Consider the following 18,406-nt stretch of genomic DNA (forward strand, 5'->3'; position numbering starts at 1 on the left):
CACCATGCCCAGCTAATTTTTTCTATATATTTTTAGTTGACCAGCTAATTTCTTTCTACTTTTTTAGTAGAGATGGGGTCTGGCTCTTGCTCAGGCTGATCTCAAACTCCTGAGCTCAAATGATCCGCCCGCCTCGGCCTCCCAGAGTGCTAGGCCACTGTGCCCGGCCTGTATGTTAGTCATACACTCTGTATGTCAGTCACTTTTGAATAGAGATGTCAAAAAGCAATATAAAAGCAATTAAGTTTCAACATGGATTTTGGGGGGGGGGAGAAAAAGAAAAGCAATTATGTTACTTTGAGTCAAGAGGGTTTTTCCTAAGGTGTCATGCCCTCCCCACTGTCGCTAAAGTGGGGAGGATATGAGACACGATTCTGCAGTCTCCCTCTTGCTCCCCTGCAGTCTCCCTCTTGCTCCCCTGAGACAGTGAGTTCTAGATGCAACCCCAAGATGGTAGGAGCCTCACTAGTCTGGGCTCCTGCATGACTGTGTGGAACCAAACCCCTGCCAGTGTGTGTAAGATGAATAACACCAGGAAGAAACAAATTGATTGTGTTAAACCAATGAGCTTTGAACTTGTTACTACAGCAAACCTTGACCTATTCTGACTGGTACAGAGTGTGACTTAAATGAAGCTTCTGTAGGCAAGTCCTCCCAGATCACAGCCCCCAAACTGGATTACTACCCACTATTGTAAGCTTGTGTTTTCATACACAATCATTATTGCAATTGTAACTGTGTAAATATCCACGTAACAAGTTCATCATCTGTCTCCTCCAATCTACTCCAGAAACCCCAAGGGGAGGCAACAGTATGTGGATTGATTCATTGCTGTGGCCCCACACCAAACATAGTATTTACCATACAGCAGGTGTTCGGGCTACATTTTTTGAGTTAAAGAAGAATTTTGCGTGCATCAGTCAAAAAGGCAAAAATAAGCAGAGCTCATTTCTAGAGCTTTCTTTCACACAACCCAGGGTGTAATGGATGCATGAGAAACAAGACAGGCTGGCCCCAAGGAAGCACAGGAAGTTTGACAAGGAAAGTGATCTGTTGTGAGAAAGCGGCTAGCCACATATTTATGTGTCTTCAAGACTGTGCAATTTATTCCAGCAACTGCTTAGCCTGGGCGAGATTGATTCCAGGGCATGGGAGCTGGGTGGAGATGCACAGAAACATTTTTGGAATTGCTGAGAGGGCCACGATAAATTTTATGCACAGACACCATAATATAGTCACCAGGAGAAAATCCCAACTTACTGAATTCTGTAATGTCTCGTGTCTTGACCTAGGCAATCTTATATTTCCCACACTGTCCAAAACAGTAGCTACTGGCCACATGTGGCTTTTCAGTGCTTAAAACATGTCCAGTCTGAATTAATATGTGCCGACAGCCTGATGCACTGGTGCACACCTGCAGTTGCAGCTACTCAGGAGGGAGGTGGAAGCAGGAGTATTGCGTAAGCCCAGGAGTTCAAGTCCAAGTGCAGTTTTGAGTTGGTGCCCTAAGGTCACCATACTGATTTGTTTTTTCAACTTTATAGAGGCATACATGACATGCAATAAGCTGCACATACTAAAATGTTCCAGTTTGTGTATATTTTTGACAATGATTGGTAAAGTCAGCCTTTTTCATTTTAGTGGTATCTGACTCTGATGTTATTTTGCATTGCCCTGATGGTTAATGATGTTGAGAATCTTTTCTGGTGTTTACTTGGCATCCGTTTATCTTTTGTATTCAAATCTTTTCCCCAGGTTTTTATCAGATGGTTTTCCTGATTCTTTTTTTTTTTTTTTTTTTTTTTGAGACAGGGTCTCACTCTGTCACCTGGCTAGAGTGCATCATAGCTCACTGCAACCTCAAATTCCTGGGCTCAAGTGATCCTCCTGCCTCAGCCTCAGAAGTAGCTGGGACTACAGGTGCACACCACCATGCCGAGCTAGGTTTTCTATTTTTTGTAGAGACAGGGTCTCGCTCTTGCTCAGGCTAGTCTCAAACTCCTGGCCTCAAGCAATCATCCTGCATTGGCCTCCCAGAGTGCCCAGTTTTCTGAGTTTTTAATGAATGGCAGAGCCAGGCATGGTGGCTCACGTCTGTGATCATAGCACTCTGGGCAGCCAAGGCGGGAGGATTGCTGGAGGCCAGGAGCTCGAGATCAGCCTGAGCAAACAACATAGCAAGTGGGACTCTGTCCTCATCTCTCACACACACACACACACACACACACACACACACACACACACAAAAGAGGTTCCTTCCAACTGTTTTGTAGATTTGAGGGGCCAGAGGTGGCAGCAAGGAGGACAGGGATTGTGATGATGGGAGCTGGAGCTATGGTGGGAATAAAGAACGACAACAGCCAACAACAGTAACGATTGACACCAACAGGGTGGCTGCTATGTGCTGGGCACTGTTCCAAGCTATTTGCATATTCATTTCATCCTTCTTCCAAGCACTAGAATGGGGGCTCTGTTACTACCCCATTTGGCAGATGAAGAAACTAAGGCTAAAGGGGCGAGGTCACTTGTCCAAGCCACCTGGACATGGCGTATGCCTGGGTGGTCACAACTATGATGTTGCTTTGGGGACACAAGGACAATTAGTGGGAAGACTGTTAGGTGGTAGAGACTGGAGGTGCCAGGCTGGCCTCCTGGGATCAAGGGGATGGAAGGAAAAGCCGGTGTGGTGAAATGCAGGATGAGTTCAGGACCGAGCCTGCGGAGCTGGGGGCATGTCCCAGGGATGAACACAGGTGGCAGCTGGACACTGGGCTGGGGACAGAGACCCAGGTAGGGTGCTGATTTTGCAGATGGACTCATGGGGAAGGAGGATGGAAGGCTAGGGATCCAGGCCTGTCCTTGGAGGGAGGAACTGGCTGTGGCCATGGGATGTGGTGTGTGGGGTCGGCCACCAAATCAAACTTAAGGGTGTCACTTGTGACCTCCATATCCCTGCTGTCCTTGATCCCATCTCACCGGTCCATGAGCCCTGAAACTGGCCTCTGCATCTCCAGCTCTTGCCCTCTTGTGTTCTGCCCCTCTGATGTCTTCTCCTTTGGCACCTTTTCTTCTTTTATGCGGCCACAGCTGAAATTCCTGGCCCAGTGTCCCCTCCTGCCCCTTGAGATGTCCTGAAGATCCTCCTGTGCCTCTCACTCCCCACATCCTCAAATTCTCAGTCCGTTCCACAAGTTGGTTGTCACACCTACTGTGGTGTTGAGCACTTATTGTGTGTCAGCCCACGTGCTGAGTGTTTTGGACACAGCAATGACCTAGATAGACATAGATCCCCCCCACCCTGTGTGTTCAACCCATGAGGTGGGGAGACACAAGTAATAAACATATAAATTTTATGTATAAGATCAGGGCCACAAACAGTGAGTGGCTCAAATCTGTAATCCCAGCACTTTGGGAGGCTGAGGCGGGAGGATCGCTTGAGGCCAGGAGTTTGAGGGTGCAATAACCTATGATTGCACCAGCCTGGGCAACAGAGTAAGACTCTGTCTTTAAAAAGTAAATAAATAAATAAAATACCTGAAGGAGGTGAGGGAACCATGCAGAGGAGAAGAGCCATCCAGGCAACATCAGAAAGAGCAAGTGCAAAGGTCCTGCGGTAGGAGTGTAGCTGTCAAGTTTGAGAAAGGAGGCAGATGTAGTGGAAGAAGAGAGGAGAAGGAGAAGAAGGGAAGTCAGGGAGGTGACTGTCCTTTTGCACTTTCTCCTTCATGGTCTACACCCTAATCCAAATCCTCATCTGACTTCTTTCAATGGGCTGAGGACAGAGCCCTTGGGCTGGCCACTAGAGGCCACTCTGTCCCTGGCTCACAGGGTCACTACATTATCATCTCATGGTTGGCTCTAGGTAAGCCCTAACTGTCCTTCAAATGGCACTCTAAGGACTTTACACAGATCAAGCCAGCTCATCTTCCAACATCATTATGAGTTAGATGCACTTAAATTTGTTTCCTGTAGTCCCAGCTACTCAGGAGGCAGAGGCAAGAGGATCGCTTGAGCCCAGGAGTTCGAGGATGCAGTGGGCTATGATCAGGCCACTGCATTCCAGTCTGGGCGACAGAGCGAGACGCTGTTTCTAAAAAAAAATTTTTTTTTAAACCCAACTATACAGGACCAGAGAGTATAGGATGTTTTTTTGTTGTTGTTTTGGATTCTTTCCCTGGGCATAATTCTTATCAAATGTCGTCTATGTTGTTGCGTGTACTAGAGCTCTGTTTTGCACATGAGGAAACTGAGGCACAGAGAGGCGTGGCTTGCCCCAATTAGGCCAATTAGGCCCCAGGTCAAGGCAGGTTCTGGGTCTGCAGTCCGCAGAGTGGCGCTCTGGTGACGGGGCGGGCGCGGGCAAATGCGTACTCACACCTGGGCACCTGCCAGGCAGGCGGTCTGTCCCGAGACCTTGGTGGGGGCGGTCCCGGGGCGGGGCTTCCCGGCTCTGGAGCCTCCGAGAAGGACCTGAAAGGGGCTCTCGCACGCCTGGTGGTGCGATAAGGCGGGCGTGGGGACCCGCAAGTTGGCGGCGGGGGTTGAGATCCCAGCGCGGCGACCCGGTGATAGGGGCAGGGGCCCTGGCTTGGGGCGGGGCCTGGGCGGGGCGTCCGGACGGGCCACGCCCCCTCTCGATCCGGGGGCCTGAGCCGCTAAGATGGCGGCGGCGGGGGCTGCTGCGGGCCGCGCGGGGCCCGGGATTCTGGGGCCGGGGACCGAGTAGCGCCCTCCTCGGCCCCCGCGCGTTCTGCTCGCGGGGCGCCTTGGGGAGCGGCGGCCACAGCCCCCACCCGGGCCCTCGGTCTGCCCTCCCGGCGCGTCCATGAACTCGGTGTCGCCGGCCGCCGCGCAGTACCGGAGCGGGAGCCCGGAGGACGCGCGCCGGCCCGAGGCCCGCAGGCCGCGGGGCCCCCGAGTCCCGGACCCCAACGGCCTCGGGCCCTCTGGAGCCAGCGGCCCCGCTCTTGGTTCGCCCGGCGTCGCCCCCGGTGAGCCTGACGAAGTGGACAAGTTCAAAGCCAAGTTCCTGACAGCCTGGAACAACGTCAAGTACGGTGAGGAAGGGGCTTGGAAGTCATGGGGAGGGGGAGGGTTCAAGGGAAACCAGACCCTGTTCCTGCTGATTTTTCCATCGTACGTTCCCTTCCTGTGAGTCACCTGTGGGTCCTCCGCCCTGCCCGGCCCAGGGTGGACCTGGGCAGGTCGAATGGGGAGTGTTTTCAAACCCCGCCCATACCCCCGTGTGACCTTGGGCAAGATCCTTTGCTTCCAGGCGCCTCCATTTTCCCCCTCTCTGTAAAATGGGTACAATAATTAGAACTTCCTTAGTTTATCTTGAGTGGATGGTAGACACTCATGTAGCGCTTGCCAGGGGCCCCACCTCCCTGCTCAGAGGGATAGTGCACAGATGCCCCAGGGCCACCCCTCAGATAGGAACCAGGATCGTGCCCATTTCACAGATGAGGGAATGGAAGCGCTGTTGCTGTCAAGCAAGTGCTTCATCTCTCTGGGCACGTCTCCTCAGGTTGGGCAGTTAAAAGCCGGACGAGCTTTAGCAAGATCTCCAGCATCCACCTCTGTGGCCGTCGCTACCGATTCGAGAGCGAGGGTGAGCTGGGGAACAGGACCAGGGTTGGGGGAGGCCCCCTCGGGGAGTGTCGCTGGTGGCAGCTAGGTAACAGGCTGCTCTTGTAGGTGACATCCAGCGTTTCCAGCGGGACTTTGTGTCCCGCCTGTGGTTCACATACCGCAGGGACTTCCCGCCCCTCCCTGGGGGCTGCCTGACCTCAGACTGCGGCTGGGGATGCATGTTACGCAGTGGGCAGATGATGCTGGCGCAGGGCTTGCTGCTGCATTTCCTGCCCCGAGGTGAGTGGTGCTGGGGGGGAAGGGGTGCCCTAGGAGTACAGGGCCATCCACACATCAGCAGTGTTAGAATTGTTTGCAAACGGAGTTCAACGTCATGTTGGAATTGTGTGTCATTGGAATTGTGTGTCCAGTAATTTTTGGGGGGGAGTGAGAGTTTATAAAATAAGAGTCACAGGACTGTGCAAATTGTAGTTAATCATGGGATCCTGGAACATTAGAGTTGCATACAATGAATGAATAAATGGGAGCTGTGCCCTACACACACACTAGCACCGTTTGACTTTGTACTCCCTCCCTACCAGACTGGACATGGGCCGAGGGCACAGGCCTGGGTCCCCCTGAGGTGTCGGGCTTGGCCTCTCCCAGCCGGTACCATGGGCCTGCCCATTGGATGACCCCATGCTGGGCCCAGGGCACCCCTGAACTGGAGCAGGAACGCCGGCACCGGCAGATTGTGTCCTGGTTCGCCGACCACCCCCGGGCTCCCTTCAGCCTACACCGGCTAGTGGAGCTTGGGCAGAGCTCAGGCAAGAAGGCGGGTGACTGGTATGGGCCATCGCTGGTGGCGCACATCCTCAGGTGAGGACCGCTGCAGGGAGCACGGGAGCCTCTGGGTACCCCCAGGAACTCAGGCCTTCCTCCCGCCCTCAGGAAAGCTGTGGAGAGCTGCTCCGAGGTCACCCGCCTCATGGTGTATGTTTCTCAGGACTGCACAGGTAAGCAGCTGGGAACCAAGGTCATGAGGGTCGCACTCTGAGCCAATCACTGTCCCATTCAGTCTTACTCTACAAACAGTTCTAACCTGTGAAAATCTGGTCTCCTCTGCCTCATAGGGTTGTGTTGATTAAATGAGTCAATAATGCAAGTAGGCTGGGCACGGTGGCTCACTCCTGTGATCCTAGCACTCTGGGAGTCAGAGAGAGTCGCTTGAGCTCAGGAGTTTGAGACCAGACTGAGCAAGAGTGAGACCCCATCTCTACTAAAAATAGAAAAATTAGCCGGGCATGGTGGCGCACGCCTGTAGTCCCAGCTCCTTGGGAGGCTGAGGCAGGAGGATCGCTTGAGCCCAGGATTTGGAGGTTGCTGTGAGCTAGGCTGACGCTATGGCACTCTAGCCCCGGCAACAGAATGAGACTCTATCTTAAAAAAATAAATTAAAAGTAATAAAAGTAAAACCCTTATAGCAGTGCTTGCCACATAGTAAGTGTTCACTAAAGATAAGCTATTATTATTATTCCTAACTACCCTCAAAGTCAGTTTAGAAAGGGTTTTAATTAATGGGAGTCTCCATGGGTTAATATCAGGAAATCTACAAAACCTATAAATTTTTCTGCAAAATTATAGGTGTCTGGGGACAAGGTTTGATATTCAGAGAACTGCGTCTCCAAAAAGGGTTGAAGCCACTTCTCTGGGAGCAGGAAATGGGCTCAGTTTAAGGGCACAGTGCTCAGTGCTGAGGGTCCCAGGATCATATGGAGGAATTTTAGGGACACCAGAAAGACCTCCTTTGCTGACAATGGCAGTGTTGCCCGATAAGAGGTTGCAAGGGCAAGGTTGGGCCTCTGGGGTAAGAGGGCCACACTCTGGGGTTTGCAGGGTAGGCAAGAAGGTGACCTGGCACCATCCTGTCTCTCCAGTGTACAAGGCAGATGTGGCACGCCTGGTGGCCAGACCAGACCCTGCAGCCGAGTGGAAGTCTGTGGTCATCCTGGTGCCCATGCGACTGGGTGGCGAGACTCTCAACCCCGTGTATGTGCCCTGCGTGAAGGTAGGTTCAGCCATGTTCCAGGGCGCCTCCACCTGAGAGCCCTCCAGGCTTTTTTAGCTTGGCTTAGAGCTGCTGTTCATGCCTCCTTCCTCCCGTCATCGTTTTAGCCAATAATTAGGGAGCACCTACTATGTGCCACTCCCTGTCCCAGCTGCCGGGGAGTCAGAGGTTAACAGAGCAGGCAGAAGTTCTAAATGTGCCCAGGAGAAGTGGACGTTCTGATGAGAGAGTGCTAGGCCATGCATCTGTAACCAAGCTGGCATTTCAGCTTGGACTGGAAAGAGAAAAAGCTAGCACAATGAAGGGCAGATGCAGGTGACAGCAGAGCTTAGGAAAGCCCCACTTGTACCAAGATGCAAATGAGGAGCCAGAGAAGTGCTGAGGCTGGAAAGACCCCAATGTGTCTGCACTCAGAGTAAAAGCGAAAGTTCTCCCACAAGGCCATGCACCATTTTTGTCCCTGCCACCTCTTAGACCTCATCTCCTCCTCACTCACTCTGCTTCAGCCAAGCGGGCCTCCTTGTTGCATTGAGAGCACTTCTGCCTCAGGGCCTTTGCACTTGCCGTTCCCACTACTTGGAACACTCTTTAACCAGAGATTCGGGTGGCTCTCTTAGGTCTTTTTTTTTAAACTGACACTAATCCAAAGTAATTCTTCAGATCATCTCTCAACAGGGGCCTCTCCTGATTTGCCTATTTAAAATCGCAGAGCCCCCTTCCTTCCTTTATTCTTTTCCATAATGTCATCTCCTTATGTCACACAAGATAGATAACCCATTTACTCATCTCGTTCCTTGCTCTTTCTCACACTAGAATGTCAGCTCCATGAGGGCAGGAGTTTTGTCATCTTCACTGCTACCCTCCCTGGGTCTGGGTTCCTGCATAGTGGGCGTTTGCTGAGTTGCCTGAGAGCACTGGCCTCAGCTCCCACCCACTCTCTCCTTGCAGGAGCTCCTGCGTTCGGAGCTGTGCCTGGGCATCATGGGTGGGAAACCACGGCACTCGCTGTACTTCATCGGCTACCAAGGTAGGCCCTGCCCCACCCCTCCCCACCTCCTCTTCTTTCCCTGCCCCCACTCACGCCTGCCCCCTGCAGATGACTTCCTGCTCTACCTGGACCCCCACTACTGCCAGCCCACTGTGGATGTCAGCCAGGCTGACTTCCCCTTAGAGGTGAGCTGGGATCCCAGGGTGGGTGGGGGTGTGGGGAGGGTGCCAGGGCCTCTGAGCCGCCCTTGTCTGTCTGCCCCAGTCCTTCCACTGCACCTCACCCCGCAAGATGGCCTTCGCCAAGATGGACCCGAGCTGTACTGTGGGCTTCTATGCTGGAGGCAGGAAGGAGTTTGAGACACTCTGCTCAGAGCTGACCAGGGTGAGCAAGAGGAACAGAGGGGTGGCGGGGGGACAAGGGCAGTGCTGGGGGTGAAAGAGGAACACAGGCCTCCAGTCCAGCAGATATGGGGGTGCTGCTTCCAGGCTGAGTGTCATGGTCTGGGAAATGACGTGAATAACAGCCACCTCTGAGAACATGAGGGAATGCCAAGGCTGACTGTTCAATCAAGGTTATCCTGCACACAAGCTACAAAAGCCCAGCTCTAACTGATTGCACCAAAAAAGGGGCATGTAACTGAAAACTTGCGGGCATTGGTGCTTTGGGGACAGCTGCATCCAGGGGTTCAAGTGGTGGGACTGTCTCTTGGCTCTGCTCTCCAATCAGGGCTTTACCCTGTGGTGGCAAGAGATGGTCTCTAGCACTTCTGGGCACCCAACCTTCCAGTTCATTGGAAAGGGGACTCCAATTTTACAGTAACTCCAGCAAAAATCCCAGGTCTGTCATTCATTAGTTGGCTCAGGTCACATGCTTACCACTGAGCCAATCACAGGGACCAGGTGATGGAAGGTACTGACTGGCTGGCCTGCCCTGAAGAGGTAGGTGCTAAGTATACCTAGTAGGACTGTTAACATGGCATGTTCCCTGTGTTTGGGCCTCCTCCCGCCAGGTCCTCAGCTCCTCCTCCGCCACCGAGCGGTACCCCATGTTCACCTTGGCCGAAGGCCACGCTCAGGACCACAGCCTGGATGACCTCTGTTCCCAGCTCTCCCAGCCGACGCTGCGGCTCCCTCGCTCAGGGCGGCTCCTCAAGGCCAAACGCCCAAGCTCCGAGGACTTCGTGTTTTTATAAAAGGAGGGGATTGGGGGGAAGATGCATCACTATTTATTTTTTTATTTATGTCAAGGCGGGTGTGGGCACTTGAACTCTGGCAGTGATGGGATTTCCTGTTCTCAGCCCCCAACAAGCCCAGCTGCAACGAGTCTAGGAGACCACTAGGCTGGGGCTATTCAGCCAGGGACAGTGCCCATGCCCCTGCCTCCCACCAGCCAGGCCCTCCTGGCAGGGAAGAGAGGGAGGGTGGACCCCCGGGCACCCACTCAGGGCCTGACTCAAGTACTGTAGTTTGCACTGGACCGCCTGGGCCTCTGGCTGGTCCTGAAGCCCCTGTCCCAGGGGAACTGTGGCCACCGGGGTCTAATAAAGCTGTTTGACTTGAACATGGCTGTGGCTGGGCTCAGCATTCTGAGGGGATGTGGAGTCCAGGAGGTGCCTTAAGGTGAGGTTTCCAAGTCACTTGGGTAAGTTTGTGAAGTAGGCCTCAGTTTCTGCATCTGTGGGCTGGGCTGACTGGCTTGCCCAAGGTAGACATGAGGTTCTAGTGGCAGATGGTCTTCGGCACTAGGAAGGGGATCCATGCCAGGGCTTGATCTGCAAGGAGGAGCCCGGGGGCCCTGCCTGCTCCCTGGCACTCAGGAGCCACCCTTGGGCCTCTGCTGCTTCCTCTGCTGCCGGCCCAGCTGACGGAAGTGCAGCCGTCTGGGATTGAGCCCAAAGGCCTGCAGTCTCTGGCGGCTGAACTCGCGCCCACCAAGCGTCACCGTGGGCCCCAGCAGCCGTGCCTTCTTGCCCCTCTTCTGCCTCTGGGGGGCTGGCTTCTGGGTGGGTGACATGGGGGCCTCCTCTTCCTGTGCTGGGGGGCTCTCGGGCCGGGGCCGCTTCCCGCAGGCCGCATCAGGCACCGGCAGCTGCTCTCGAGGGACAGCCTTGTCTCTCTGTGGCTTCCCTGTGGCCTCTGTGGGCATCTTTGTCCTAGAGGAAAAAAGTCAGGACTCAGCCCAGGCTGGTTATGATTAGGCTCGTTCCTGGGCACAAGTGTCCCATTTTACAGATGACGAAAGGAGGAGCACTGCCGCCTCCCTGGCATTCAAACCCGGGTGTAACGCCAAAGCCAGGGTATTTCTTTTGAGTTTTTGTTTGTTTTTGCTAATTTTGTTTGTTTTTTGGGTCTCTCTTGAGAGAGGTCTTGGGGTCTCACTCTGTTGCCAGGCTGGAGTGCAGTGGCATGATCATAGCTCATTGTAACCTCGAATTCCTGAGCTTAAGCGATTCTCCTGCCTCAGCACCAGTAGCTGGGACTACAGGCATGTGCCACTACACCTGGCTAATTTTTCTATTTTTTGTAGAGACGGGGTCTCGCTATGTTGCCCAGGCTGGTCTCAAACTCCTGGGCTCAAGCAATCCTCCCGCCTCAGCCTCCCAAAGCGCTGGGATTACAGGCGTGAGCCACCACACCCAGCCCAAAGCCATGACTTTTCTACTGAATCCAAAGGCTGGATTGTGGTGCTGATAATATAATTCTGGTATTTGTGCCTGAGCCTACACTCAGCTACTCATGTAAATTAACTCAATTTAGCTTTAAGTCAGTTCTATAAGCTTCTGTCACCCTTGCCTTATAGCCTGGGAAATAACAATCGTAATAACAGCAGATGCCCAAAGGGTGTTTACTATACCTAATCACTCTACCAGAACTAACTCAGCCTCCACCTTATCTTATAGGTGAGCAATAGGCCCAGAGAGGGGCAGGGACTTGCCCAAGGTCACACAGCTATGGCCCAGCCAGTATTTGAACCCTGGTCTCAGAGAGAGCACTCTCAAGGTCACATGACAAAGTCACATAACAAGAGGCTGCCAGAGCAAGACTGAACCCTGGCCTGGTGGGCTCCCGGCTCCCCTCCCCCACCAGCAACGCTCACTCTGGGCAGAGGGACTTGAAGATCTGCTGCTTTTTCCAGGAGTTCTGGGCCTTCTGGCTGTATGCCCTCTTGTCCTGCAGCTCCTCCTGCTCCGACCTGCAGGCACCCGCAGACACGCCCATCACTGGGTGCTCTGGGAGGTGCCCACGCTCGCCCCTCCTCTCGGGGCAGCCAGCCCCGCCCCATCACCTGTACATGCAGGTCTTCTTCAGGGAGCACCACCGGTTCAGTTCCTTGTCATCAGCAGCGAGGATCTGTGTGGGAAGTTAGGAAAGGAGGGTGATTCCTCAGCAGCCCTGACACTGAGCCTTAGCCACCTCATTGGTCAAAGCAGGGTAATGCCAGGACCACCCAGCAGGGATGTCACGATGGCTGGAGAAGTCACAATGACTGCCGAAGCCCCTTAATGTTTTCTGCAGGGGTTGCCAGATGAGAAAACTGAGGCTCAGAGAAGGAATGCTTGTCCTAGGTCACGCAGCCAGGAAGTCAGCTGACTTCAGATTCCAGTTGGAGCCCCTAGGCCCTGGAGTCCTCACCTGTACGCTGCCATCCCCCAAAACCTCAGACCAGAGCAGGTCTCTGCCAGCCACCGAGTTTATTAATCCCAGCAGCTAAGGCTCACATTCCCATGCGGTAGGAACTATTGTTTTTTTGGTTTTTTTTTTTAAGAGACGAAGTCTTACTCTGTCGCCCAGGCTGGAGTACAGTGGCCTGATCACAGCTCACTGCAGCCTTGGACTCCTGGGCTCAAGCGATCCTCCTGCATCAGCCTCCATAGTAGCTGAGGGTTCAGGTACATACCACCACACCCAGCTAATTATTTTTATTTTTTATAGAGACAGGGTCTCACTGTGTTGCCCAGGCTGGTCTAGAACTCCTGGCCTCAAACAATCCTCCCACCTCAGTCTCCCAAAGTGCTGGGATTACAGGCATGAGCCACTGCCTGCTCAAGTCTTAACGGCCACCCTGGTGCTGATATACTGTGATGGAACTAAAAGTGGTATTCACAGGGGCACTGTTTTAAGCCCCCTGCCTCACAGAAGCCCTTTAAGGCAGGTAATAATACTGTACTGTCATTAGGAAACAGGCTGTTGTTTTGTGGTATTTCTGTGTAACATAGTCCAGGGCTCAGGGACAGCTCTCTGCCTCCTCTTGCATATAGGGTGCCGCCCAGTGTCCCCTGCTCCCCCCGGGGCCCCACCTCCTCGGTGCTGAGCCCGAAGTCGCAGGGCACCACGGTGCGGTACTTGAAGCGACAGGGCAGGTCATCAATGATGTCCTCGTAGTCCAGCTGGTAATACTCATCCAGGTACTCCTCAAACGTCTTGTCCCCTGCACAGGACGGAGCCAGGCTGCTAAGGAGTGCCAGTCCCTGAGAAGACCCTGGGTCACCCACAGCCCACCCACCCGGGGCTCACCAGGGTCAAACACCGGCTTTTCCTGCCCCACGGCCACGGCGAAAGGCGACTTGCGCTTCTTCTTGCCCATCGAGGGGGCCTCACGCTTCTTCTTCCGCTGCTGGCTGGGATCGTAGTCGGCGTCCATCTGCCAGGACATGCAGGTCAGATCCAGCCAGCCTTCACTCAGGGCCACTGGGACCCTCTGAGGTCCCCTGGGATTCCCCCCAACCCATGGTCCCTACATTGAAGTCGGGGTCCTCACAGTGCAGCTCCTGCTGGCTCCAGGCTCCATCCTGGTGTGGCCCGTCCCAAGTGTCCCAGTTCCAGTCATCTGGTTCCAGAAAGGACAGACAGGTGGGGTCAGGGCGGGACCTTGGGCTACAGGCCCAGTCCCCACCTACAGCCTGGTGCCTGGCCGGCCTCACCTTCAAGCCCTTCCTCTTCCTCAAATCGCGGCTTCTCCTTTTCTGCGGTGCCGTAGTACTCGTCCCCGAAGCATTTCTGCAGTCACACCTGGGAGCTCAGCCCCCACGATGCCAACGACCCCACACCTTTTTGTTTCCCTTAGGGACAGGGTCTCACTCTGTCATCCAGGCTGGAGTGCAGTGGAGTGATCATAGCTCACTGCAGCCTCAAACTCCTGGGCCCAAGCCATCCTCCTGCCTCAGCCTCCCGAGTAGCTGGGACTACAGGCAGCACTACCATGCCTGGCTAATTTTTATATTTTTGTACAGATAGGGTCTCACTATGTTGCCCAGGCTGGTCTTGAAGTCCTGGCCTCAAGCAATCCTCCCACCTCAGGCTCCCAAAGTGCTGGCATGAAGCCACTGTGCTTGGCCCCAACTAAACTTTCACGTGGAAATTGGCTACATCCCAATCTTTCCTTAGGACAGTCCTAAGGTAGATGCTATAGGTGGATCCACTGCACAGAAAGAAAAAGGGGCTCAGAGAGGTCAAGCCACTTCTCTGAGGCCACACAGTCAGGAAATGGCTCCTGATTCCAGAACCACGTTTCTGAGGACTCAGCATCATGGCTGAGCCAGGGCAAAGGGACGCACCTGCATGAGCTGGTCGTGCTGGGCAGGGTCAAAGTCGTCCTCGAGGTCCCCCTCCTCGAAGCCCAGCGTGTCGTTGCCTGTGACCTTGCGCAGCTTCTCCAGCTTGGCCAAGATCTCCTTCCCCTTCAAGTTCTTCAACTGCTTCAACTCCTCCCGCTTCTTTGCTTTCTCCTGTGGGGTGGGGGCAGCACGGAGGGCGGGTGTGGGCTTTCCTGGCAGGCTGGGGGGGCGGGGGAGGTGTTCTCCCTTGCTGGCCATGCCCACACTCACCCTCTTCTTCCGCTCCCGCGTCTCCTCCCTCTTCTCCTTCCTGCGCTCGTCCTTGCGGCGCACGGAGGATGCGATGCTACGTGGGTAGGTCTTGACCTGGGGACAGCAGAGAAGCCCAGAAAGGCAGCTGAGATGACATGGGGCCCCCCCAGGGGCTGGGTCCCCCCAAACCCTGCCACCCACCGAGGCCGAGTCAGGCTCCTCGAAGCGGAAGTTGTACTTGTGCTCAAAGTCCTCCTGCTTCTTCAGGAACAGCTCCCCCTCGTCGGAGGAGTCGTCCACAGCCAGCTGGACTGGGGCAACCCTGGGGAACAAGATGGGGTGAGGCTGGGGGCCACCCCAGCTAGGTCGGGCACCCCACTCCTGTGTGCCTGGGCACCAGACGTGCGAACTGATTTCATCCTCCAAAGAACCCTTTATGTCTATTACAGTGAACTCAGTAAACAAGAAAAAAAAAAAAAAAAGAAACCACCCTTTATGGCAGGTGTGTGCTGCCATTCTCTCCATTTTACAGATAGGGAAACTGAGGCATGAAGTCTAACAGTAGGGCCAGGATTTGAACCAGTGCCATCTGGCTCCAGAGCTCACACTTTGTGTGTGGCTCCGCATCACAGGAAACTTTAACTCTGCTACCATCTGTGCGAAAAACATAAGGGTGCCTTTTGTGGGCCAGCGCTGGCTGAGAATGTTGTAGGAAGCAGGCATGAGATCCAGGCCCTTGGGGGACACGGTGGCTCACCCTTTCTCCTCCTCCTCCTCCTCCTCCTCCTCCTCCTCGTCCTCATCTCCCTCCTCCTCGTAGCGTTTGTTGAGGATATAATCCCGCAGGAATCGCTCCCCCTCTTCCAGCTCTGGGTCGTTCCAGTATTCCTTGAGATGGGTCTAGGGGGTTGAGGGGGTGACAGGACCCAGGTCACAGCAGGGGGATGGGGAAGGAGGGCGAGCATGGGCACCCAGTGGACACAGCCAGCCTCTGGAGCGGATAAGTTATCCCCATTTTAGAGACAAAAAAGCGGAGGCACGGGGATGGGCGCACCTCATCTTCAGAGTGTGCACTCTTGGCTACCCACCCCCAAAAGGGTCACTTTCTGGAAAGAGCCCGGATGCAGGCAGAACAGGCAGTTTAGTCAGTGAGCAAGGACACGGGAGAACTCACCAGTTCCTCCAAGGACTCAGGGTTCTGAAGCTCTTTTTGGCCCTTGAGCCACTCCATGTAGTCAGCTTCCTCCTGCGCCTGGGGAGGGCCAGCGCTGAGGGTCTGTGGGACCCCCCCGGCCACCCGCCACCCCTGCCCCACCAGTCCAGCCAGGCCCCAGCACCCACCTTCTCCTCCCTGGTTTTAGCATGTTTCTGCAGCAGCCCGGAGCCACCCTCCCCAGCGCTGTCCTCATCCTCGCTGTCCTCCACGAACGCCCGGAAGCTGCCCACGCCATGAAACGAGACTCAGGACAGGCAAGCTGGCCACCACCCACTGCCCCCAGATCAGCCCTGTTTACTAAGCCCTGAGTGCCCCTCTCGACAAGCTCAGAGCAATGCTAGGACATTATTAGCCCCATTTAACAGATGAGGAAACTGAGGCATGGAGAGAGCAAGTGACAGAGCTCAGTCTGAACCCGGGCCCATCTAACTGCCGAGTCTCAACTCCCATCCATTGGGCCACTCGCTGCGACCCAGCCTTACCCTTCCTTGAGCTGTTTCTGTTCTTCAATGTAACTCTGAGACGAGGTTTGCTGCAGAGGAGAGAGTGACGTGAGCCTCAGGCCAGCTGGGGGCCCCTCAGCCCCACACCCGGCCTCCACCCCATCCACCTGGAGTCTCTGATCAGAAGTCTCCGCGTCGGAGTTCTCCTCGTCAATATATTTGCTGCCAGGGAAGGAAGGAGTCCTTAGAACATACTGTTCTCAGCTCACCTGTCCCCATGGGATTGGGGGATTGTGGGGTCACTGAGGCCCCTGCTTTGAAGGGTTCCCTCAGCCGGGCGCAGTGGCTCAAGCCTATAATCCCAGCACTTTGGGAGGCTGAGGCAGGAGGATCACCTGAGGCGGGGAATTTGAGGTTACAGTGAGCTATGATCATGCCACTGCATGCCAGCTTGTGTGCAGGGGTACAAAATAAATAAAAATATAAATAAGGGGTCCCTCAATTCTGTGAAGTCACTGGGTTTTTTCTGCCTCTGCCCCCTAAGAACCTTGTCCTGGGAAGGCTGGGGGCCAGAGGGTGGGGGTGAGGGCTTTCTCCATACCCTTCCTTCTCCAGGATAACCTTCCTCTCATAGTCCTTCAAGTACATGGGCCGCACTTTCTTCCGTTTCTCCAAGGCTGCTGGCTCCTCCTCGCTCTCTGACAAGGATGCTGTAAGCCCGCAAGAAGACGCTTGCCATCACCCACAACCCCCTCCGCGCCTTGGCAGAGAATCTTACGGGGCAGGCCCTGGGTCAGACAGAGGCTTCAAACCCCCAATCCACCAATTCCCAGCAGTCGAAGAGGTATCACACTTGCCACCACTTGGTGGCTTTGGGATCATTCAACGAGCAATTTCCACTCTGAACGGTGCAAAGCACATGGTCCTTTTTTTTTTTTTTTGAGACAGGGTCTCCCTCTGTCACCCAGGCTGGAGCACGGTGGCGCAATCACAGCTCACTGCAGCCTCCAACTCCTGGGCTCAAGTGATCTTCCCGTCTCACCCTCCTGAGTAGATGGGACTACAGCACCCAACCACACAGTCCTTATTAACTCCACCACCAAGTAATAACCTGAGATGCTCCGCTAAGCACTTGTGTCATCGTTCATTCAATAGTCATGACAACTCATAAGGTACTGAGAGAGATGAGGCTCAGGGAGGCATAGCCCCAGACCTGTTCTCTGATAGAAGGTGGCATCTTTCTGATAAATGAGGGGGTCCTTCTTCTTCAACAAGGAGAGTGTCCTGTAAAAGTCATGCTCCTCCTGGGGGTCAAATTCCTAGGGCAGGAAGAGGGGTGAGGACCGATTTCAGAAGGGGAGGCAGTGAGAGCCCTGGTGGGTGCTGGGGACCGGGGCAGGTGGGCTGAGAGGGTGTGGCGATCCGCAATCCCTCTGCAGGAAGGCAGGCGGTCATACAGCAGGAGGAAGAGGAGCTGTCCTCTTGGGGGTGGGCAGGAGCGGGCCACAGGTCGGTACAGGATATGGGCAGAGGAAAAAGGGGGCAAGGAGAGGGTACTTCCCGGGAAAGACAAGGGACTGTCAAGGGGCAGATGAGTGGGGAGGGCACGTGGAAGACAGTGGGGCAGGGCAGAACATCAGGGCAGATGTGAAAAGAAGTTGGGCGCCCCACGTGGCACAAGGAGTAAGTAGTACACGGAAAAGTGGTTAGATTCTCGAGGATGAGGAAGGGAGGATTCGGCTCCTGGAAGGCTGAGGGGTCGCCCCACACATCAGGATGGGCAGGTGCGTCCGTGGCAGGGGAAGGAACGTAGGGGTTGTGGGCCATCCCTGGGGATCTGGAGGGCGCTGTCAGTCACTCAAGAGATGGGAGGGGGCGGGGGTTGGACACTCCCGTGGGGCGCCCCGGGGGTGGGAGTTAGCCGCCCCCTGTACGTCGGGGTCGGGGTGCAGTGAGGGACTTGGACGCCTCGGCACGTCCGGGACAGAGACAGGGAAGCGCACCACGCGCTCGTCGCTTGAGTCAGACTCGGAGCTGGAGTCACCGCCGCTCTCCCGGTCCCAGTAGCGATCCTTCACTGTAGGGCACAGACGGGACCCCCCCCACACACAGCAGATCAGCCTGGGGGACCAGATCAACCCCCACTTCCCGACGGCCCTGCGCGTGCCGGCGCCCCCGCGCATGCGCCCCGCACTCACACCGCTGCAGCTCCTCGCGCTCCCGGTAGCGGCCGTACCGCGCGGCAAACGCCGAGTTCACCCGCAGCGGCGACGCAGCGCGCCGCTCCCGCATGGCGGCTCTGCGCCCCACT

The 18,406-nt window shown here is 55.1% G+C and overlaps 2 protein-coding genes across 2 annotated transcripts; one reads left to right on the top strand and one right to left on the bottom strand.

The window, feature by feature from the left end:
• Nucleotides 1-4,642: 4,642 nt before the first annotated feature.
• Nucleotides 4,643-10,190, top strand: ATG4D (autophagy related 4D cysteine peptidase). The gene is made up of 10 exons (XM_045545732.1): nt 4,643-5,057; nt 5,528-5,611; nt 5,698-5,871; nt 6,174-6,450; nt 6,523-6,587; nt 7,509-7,639; nt 8,588-8,666; nt 8,736-8,812; nt 8,892-9,011; nt 9,640-10,190. The coding sequence occupies exons 1-10, from the start codon at nt 4,826-4,828 to the stop codon at nt 9,820-9,822; spliced, it is 1,422 nt and encodes a 473-aa protein (XP_045401688.1). The 5' UTR covers nt 4,643-4,825; the 3' UTR covers nt 9,823-10,190.
• Nucleotides 9,849-18,394, bottom strand: KRI1 (KRI1 homolog). The gene is made up of 17 exons (XM_045545720.1): nt 18,294-18,394; nt 18,099-18,172; nt 17,309-17,414; nt 16,697-16,805; nt 16,135-16,317; nt 15,778-15,874; nt 15,611-15,688; nt 15,194-15,336; nt 14,455-14,758; nt 14,185-14,355; nt 13,552-13,627; nt 13,369-13,457; nt 13,145-13,271; nt 12,928-13,058; nt 11,916-11,980; nt 11,727-11,822; nt 9,849-10,782 (listed from the first exon to the last, which is right to left on the bottom strand). Exons 1-17 carry the CDS (start codon nt 18,385-18,387, stop codon nt 10,443-10,445), a joined length of 2,283 nt encoding a protein of 760 aa, XP_045401676.1. The 5' UTR covers nt 18,388-18,394; the 3' UTR covers nt 9,849-10,442.
• Nucleotides 18,395-18,406: the final 12 nt, after the last annotated feature.

The sequence above is a fragment of the Lemur catta genome, chromosome 1, assembly GCF_020740605.2.
Source record: "Lemur catta isolate mLemCat1 chromosome 1, mLemCat1.pri, whole genome shotgun sequence".
NCBI lineage: Eukaryota > Metazoa > Chordata > Mammalia > Primates > Lemuridae > Lemur > Lemur catta.